Genomic DNA, 7,270 nt, shown 5'->3' on the forward strand with positions numbered 1-7,270 from the left:
CGATATCCGTTCTTTATCTTTCTGTGTTATCCTCAGTAGAGTGATATCATTCATGGTCACTTGGTTGAAATAGGGTGCTTTTCTTAAGGGGACATTCAGAGGTGCCCGTTCCTGCTGGTCTGTTTGCCTGTGGTTGAACAGAAATGTTCCCCGCTGTTAGCCACATGGTGGGGGGAGGCAAAATGCGACCTTGGAATGAAAGCACATGTGTTATGTATGTAATGTTAGCAGCAAGGTTTACCGTGAAAGAGTGTATCCATTGTTCTATAAAATGTGTCTTTTTAAATACCACTGTCCCTTTTTTTTTCTCCACCAGCTGCATGTGTTTCAAGGATTACAGGATCTTCTCCTTCCCAGACGCTAGCGAAGATTAGAAGGTGAAAAAACGCACTCGCAATGAAATGTTCTCTGAGCTCATGCTGTCCTCCCACACTGACAGAACACAGACGAATGAGTGGAGGTAGACAATGTCAGAGTGCAGGAAAGCACAAAATGACTGGGAGGAGAGGTGACAGGCTGAAGAGAGGGTTGAAGCTGAAAGGTAGTGGCACGTGATGAGAGGAGGCAGGATTCAATGCTGAGGCTGCTGGAGGATCAAACTAATATGCTCCAGCATATGGTTGAGCTGCAGGAAAGGCAGCAGGAGCACAGACCACCGCTACAGTCCCTGTGTAACCAACTGCCCTCCTCCCCAAGGTCCATAGCCTCCTCACCCAGATGCCCAAGAATGCAATGGGGGGCCTCCGGCCCCCCCAGCCACTCCACCCCAGAGGATTGGCCAAGTAACAGAAGGCGGGCATTCAATAAGTTTTAAAGTTTTAAACTTTTAAAGTGCTCTGTGCCCTTTTCCATCCCTCCTCCACCACCCCTCCTGGGCTACCCTGGTAATTATCCCCCTATTTGTGTGATGAATTAATAAAGAATGCATGAATGTGAAGCAACAATGACTTTATTGCCTCTGCAAGTGGTGATTGAAGGGAGGTGGGGAGGGTGGTTAGCTTACAGAGAAGTAGAGTGAACCAAGGGGCGGGGGGTTTCATCAAGGAGAAACAAACAAAACTTTCACACCGTAGCCTGGACAGTCATGAAACTGGTTTTCAAAGCTTCTCGGATGCGCACCGCACCCTCCTGTGCTCTTCTAACCACCCTGGTGTCTGGCTGTGCGTAACCAGCAGCCAGGCGATTTGCCTCAGCCTCCCACCCGTCATAAACGTCTCCCCCTTACTCTCACAGATATTGTAGAGCACACAGAAAGCAGTAATAACAATGGGAATATTGGTTTTGCTGAGGTCTAACCGAGTCAGTAAACTGCGCCAGCACGCTTGTAAACGTCCAAATGCACATTCTACCACCATTCTGCACTTGCTCAGCCTGTTGTTGAACAGCTCCTGACTACTGTCCAGGCTGCCTATGTATGGCTTCATGAGCCATGGCATTAAGGGGAAGGCTGGGTCCCCAAGGATAACTATAGGCATTTCAACATCCCCAACGGTTATTTTCTGGTCTGGGAAGAAAGTCCCTTCCTGCAGCTTTTGAAACAGACCAGAGTTCCTTAAGATGCGAGCATCATGTACCTTTCCCGGCCATCCCACATTGATGTTGGTGAAACGTCCCTTGTGATCCACCAGTGCTTGCAGCACTATTGAAAAGTACCCCTTGCGGTTTATGTACTCGCTGGCTTGGTGCTCCAGTGCCAAGATAGCGATATGGGTTCCGTCTATGGCCCCATCACACTTAGGGAATCCCATTGCAGGAAAGCCATCCACTATGACCTGCACATTTCCCAGGGTCACTACCCTTGATATCAGCAGATCTTTGATTGCGTTGGCTACTTGCATCACAGCAGCCCCCACAGTAGATTTGCTCTCTCCAAATTGATTCCCGACTGACTGGTAGCTGTCTGGTGTTGCAAGCTTCCACGGGGCTATTGCCATTCACTTCTCAACTGTGAGGGCTGCTCTCATCTTGGTATTCTTGCACCTCAGGGCAGGGGAAAGCAAGTCACAAAGTTCCATGAAAGTGCCCTTACGCATGCGAAAGTTTCGCAGCCACTGGGAATCGTCCCAGACCTACAACACTATGTGAGCCCACCAGTCTGTGCTTGTTTCCCAGGCCCAGAATCGTTGTTCCACCGCATGAGCCTGCCCCATTAGCACCACGACGCCCACATTGCCAGGGCACGTGCTTTGAGAGAAGTCTGTGTCCATGTCCTCATCACTCTCGTAACCGCGCTGATGTCACCTACTCGCCTGGATTCACTTTGCCATGTTCTGGTGCTGCATATACTGCTGGATAATGCTCATGATGTTTAATGTGCTCCTAATTGCCAAAGTGATCTGAGTGGGCTCCATGCTTGCCGTGGTATGGTGTCTGCACAGAAAAAAGGCACAGAACGATTGTCTGCCATTGCCTTGACGGAGGGAGGGGCGACTGATGACATGGCTTACATGGTTGGCTTACAGGGAATTAAAATCAACAAAGGGGGTGGCTTTGTGAGAAACTGAATGGCCGCCTCAAGGATAGAACTCAAAACTGGGTTTAGCAGGCCGTTGATTTCACAGAGGGAGGAAGGAGAAAATGAATACAAAACAAATCTGGTCTATTTTTTGTTTTGATCCACTTCATCTATCTTTATACATCTTGCTGGCAGCAGACTGTGCAATACGACCTCCTGGGTGCTCAGCAGAAGATGGTGCAGTATGACTGCTGGCCATCATCTTCTGCTGGCTGCAGATTAAAAGACAGTGCACTGCTGGTAGGACTCAATCGCCATGAGACGAAACAAGGGAAATGACCTGGCTGAGTCACTCCCGTGTTTGCCAGGCACCCCGTTAAAAGAGCATCCAGGATTACATCAATGACGGTTACCACTCATACTGTACTGTCTACTGCTAAAAGGCAATAAACTGCTGCTGTGTAGCAATGCAGTACCACGTCTGCCAGCACACAGGAGACATATGGTGACGGTTAGCTGAGTGGGCTCCATGCTTGCCGTGGTATGGTGTCTGCACAGGTAACTCACAAAAAAAGGCGCAAAACGATTGTCTGCCCTTGCTTTCACGGAGGGAGGGAGGGAACGGGGGCCTGACGATATGTACCCAGAACCACCCGCTACAATGTTTTAGCCCCATCAGGCACTGGGATTTCTACCCAGAATTCAAATGGGTGGTGGAGACTGTGGGAACTGTGGGATAGCTACCCACAGTGCAGAGCTCCGGAAGTTGACAGTTGCCTCGGTACTGTGGACACAGTCCACCGACTACATGCACTTAGAGCATTTGTGTGGGGACACACACACTCAACTGTATAAAAACGCTTTCTACAAAACCAACTTCTATAAATTCGACCTAATTTCGTAGTGTAGACATACCCTAAGTACCTCTGCAAATCTGGTCCTTGGTGCCTCTCTGTATCTTTAGGTCCCTAAATACCTTTGCAAATCTAATCCTTTGCAGCCTTATTTTCATTGCAAGACCATAACAATTAGGCTTCTAATTGCCTGAGTCACTTTGGATACAGTCATGAATTTCTATATGGTGTTGTTCAAAGCTGAGATTTTCAAAAGAGCCCAAGGGGGTTAGGCGCTTATTTCTCACTGGGGTTCAATGGGTCGAATCTCCTGGCTCCTTTGAGGATCCCAGCCTGCAATTTGATTATCTGTGTGGGAATCCTGGGCAGGAAGAGAAGGAAGGTCAGACTCGGGGAGGTTTTTGTTCAGCTCCCGCCCTGCATTTCCTCTCGCTGTGCCTCTCACGGCGCAGTAATACACCCCCGAGTCCTCCACCGCCACCTTGGTGATGCGCAGCGGGGCGGACCGGCTGGAGGGGTCAATGGACAGTTCAAGCCGCTCCGACGTCTCCGCGGAGTTGTAGCCAGAGATCACAGCTCGAGGGGCAGCTCCGGGGCGCTGATAGTACCAAAAAATTCTCTCGTAGCCAGCGACACTGTGGTTACAGGGGAGGTCAGCCCTGCCCCCCGCCAGGAAAGACAGCGCAGCCGGCTGAGAAACCTTCCCGTCCACCGCTCCGCCTGGGAATAAAATAAAACCAGAGCATGAAAAATCCCCCAGACACAGACAGGGAAACTATCAACAGCAGCTTGAAGTGTTGTCGAGAAGGACACCTGGACATCAGCGAAAATTAATAAATACAGGGGGGAATAATGCCCAGAAATGCCACGTGGGAATCTGACTCACTCGAAACAAGGAGCAGCACGAGCGTGGAGACCAGGGTTTTAAGCATCCTCTCAATGAAGATTCGGTGTCTCTGCGCTTCTGCACGGACCGGGTCCGTTTTCTCTCCACTCGGGCACCCCCCGCCCCCCAGCAATGTCAGAAAAAACGAATTAGGCCCTTTCCTCGCAGAGGGAAGCCGACCTCTGTCTTCTGAGGGCTGAAGGAATCCGGGAACGCGGCTTCCGCTCCGAATTAAATTGTGACTCTTGGCGTCAAGCGTCAAATCTCTCCGAGCTTGGCTGGTAGCTGCCTTTCCGCTGAGCTGCTAGAAAGTCTCGCAGGGTCCGGAAAGGGCCTTGGGGGGCGGGGGGATGGGGAGAGAACTAGATGTCCAGAAACACCAGGGAGCGCGCTCGTTTCTGGAGCTTTCCCGTCGGAGCAGAAAACTTTGTTCCGACTTTCATAGAGGAGAGTCGCGGTTTCTGAAGGAGGGGGGGGGAGGGGCTAGGTTAGTTTTGTTTGTTTATGGTTGCTATTGAAAAACGGATGATTTTACAGCTTTGAAGCCAGAGATATTTTGCATTCGGCTCCCTTAAGGGAACATGTTTTATCGCTGGAAATGTTTAGTAATGAATTTTCCTTTAGAAAGTATCCCATAGGAAGAAAAGGGGAAAAAATGAACTTGTGTCTCGGATTTGTTACAGTCACCGCAAAGAACATATGTGGAGTGACTCCAGATTTACGCTGATCTTCACACAGCTGTCCCAGGATCTGCAGACCTGAGTTCCAATCCCTGGGTACTTATGATATGGCCCCTTTGATTCCGCTGGAGCTCTGCCCATTTATAACAACTGAGGATCCGTCCCTTACTCTGCAATGGAGTTGTGCTGTTTTACACCATCTGAGGATCCGTCCCTGCATCTCCTCCCATAAACTGCCTGTCAGAGCCTAAGGGTTTTTGCCCTGAGCCCAGCTCTGCCTGTGTCACTGTGCTCTCACCGCACAGAGGTAGCTGCCTGAGTCCCCCAGCTGGGAGTCGGTGATGTGCAGAGAGCTGCGTTTCCCACTTTCCAGGCTCTCGCCTTTGAACCGTCCCACAGTGACATTGTCATTAGAGCTCGCGGTCAGCAGGTGGGTGGGCCCTTGCCCAGGGCGCTCCTGATACCACTGGAAGGCTTGGTAAGCGCTGGTGAAAGAGCAGGACATGGTGGAGACCTTCCCTTCCCCTGTAACCAGCCACTCGGGGCTCTGAACCGCTTGGGCTTCGCAGCAGGAGACTGGAGGGAAACAAAATAATAGCAGTTAACATGAAGAATATGAGAATGTCACATTGCCTGTTTTTCTATGGCTGTATCTATCCAGCCTTCCGTCTGCAGCCTCCCTCCATCCTTCTTTTGTTCCACCCCCGGTATCTATAGCTACATGTCTATATATAGATACAGATAGATATACAGATATAGATCCTTCCATCAACATCTGTTTATGTAGTTCTGCTCTCTCCCTGAATCTTAAAATATCAGGACAAAAAAGGCTAACAAATAACTCCAAAGCAAAATTACTGTCCAAATAGATCAGAGGCTGAGATATGTCCCATTGGCATGGGTGCAGTAGCTCTTAGATAGATAGCTAAGAAATAGAGAGAGAGAGAGAGAGAGAGAGAGAGAGAGAGAGAGAGAGAGGAATGAAGAAGAGCTAAGAGATCTTGCCCTTCACTGACTTCCAAGAGTTTGCATCTTTTTACCCTTTAGAACGAGAAAATATATGTTTCACTCACCGAGAAAAGCAAAGGTGAGGAGAAGGCTCCACAGAGCAGCTCCACTCTCTGAGGCCATGGTGAGCTCCGTTTCTTCTCTCACTCGCAGATGCAGATACCGAAGCAGAATTCAGAGTAGCAGCCGTGTTAGTCTGTATTCGCAAAAAGAAAAGGAGTACTTGTGGCACCTTAGAGACTAACAAATTTATGAGAGCATAAGCTTTCGTGAGCTACAGCTCACTTCATCGGATGCATTTGGTGGAAAAAACAGAGGAGAGATTTACGAAGCAGAATCAATCCGAGGAGGGTCTGCAGGAGCCCAGTGGAAACGAGAAGTCTCCCTCCCCTCAGGTGTCAGCCTTCGCAAGGGGAAGGATTCTCCGCCTATAGAGGCTGCTGTTTCGTCGTGTGCCCCGGGGAGGAACAGCGGCTTTGTGGACCGGGCGGGGCTGGGCCCACTGGGGACCGCCCAGACCTCGGGCCGTGGGAATCAGCCCGGGTTGCGGGGGAGGCGTGGGAGCACTCTAGCGCCATCTGCTGCCCGGTTAGAGAAGGGCGGGTGCGGGGAAAGTCTTGGCTTCGGGGAATCCCAGGTAGAAGATGGTAGGAATGATACAGAACCACGCACCACTTCACCCCTTTACTCCAATGGAGTTACTGCTGATTTACATCCCCTGAGGACCTGCCCCATTAGCTGCAATCGAGAGCGTCTGATTAACATCAGATGAGGATCTGGCCCAGAGATGTAAATGAAGATATTGCTGATTTGCACCAACTGGGGGTCTGATTCAGTGACTCCAGTGGAGCAACAGCCATTTTACACCAGCTGGGGATTCGTCCCTGCAGCTTGTCGGCCCAGCTGCCTGTCAGAGGATGAGGGGTTTTGCCCTGAGCCCAACTCTGCCTGTGTCTCTCTGCTCTCACTGCACAGAGGTAGCTGCCTGAGTCCCCCAGCTGGGAGTTGATGATGTGCAGAGAGCTGCGTTTCCCATCTTCCAGGGGCTGCCCCACGAACCGCTGCTTGGTAGCATTCTCCTGAGGGCTCACAGCCAGTAGGTAGATCAGGCCTCGCCTAGGGAGCTGCTGGTACCAATGGAAGGTTTAGTACTTGGTGATGAACACACAGGACAGGGTGGAGACCTCCCCTTCCCCAGTAACCAGCGACTGGGGGCTCTGGTCCACTTGGGCTTCACAGCAGGAGACTGAAGGGAAACAAAAGAACAGTTGAATTGTAGCATTCAATTGTAGGTTAGAGTGTGTTACTTTGCCTGTCTGCTATCTGACCATTCTTACCTATGTGCTATCTCCCTATCCTTCCCTCTGAAGCACCTTTCCGTCCATCC

At 50.5% G+C, this 7,270-nt stretch overlaps 2 gene segments (V, D, J or C); both read right to left on the minus strand.

The window, feature by feature from the left end:
- Positions 1–3,333: 3,333 nt before the first annotated feature.
- Positions 3,334–4,497, minus strand: LOC119842154. The segment is given in 2 exon segments: positions 3,334–4,029; positions 4,196–4,497. Coding segments are annotated over 2 exon segments (483 nt in total).
- Positions 4,498–4,776: 279 nt separating this feature from the next.
- Positions 4,777–6,093, minus strand: LOC122456497. The segment is given in 2 exon segments: positions 4,777–5,451; positions 5,949–6,093. Coding segments are annotated over 2 exon segments (351 nt in total).
- Between the last annotated feature and the right edge of the window lie 1,177 nt (positions 6,094–7,270).

This window comes from Dermochelys coriacea, chromosome 13, assembly GCF_009764565.3.
Source record: "Dermochelys coriacea isolate rDerCor1 chromosome 13, rDerCor1.pri.v4, whole genome shotgun sequence".
Lineage (NCBI taxonomy): Eukaryota > Metazoa > Chordata > Testudines > Dermochelyidae > Dermochelys > Dermochelys coriacea.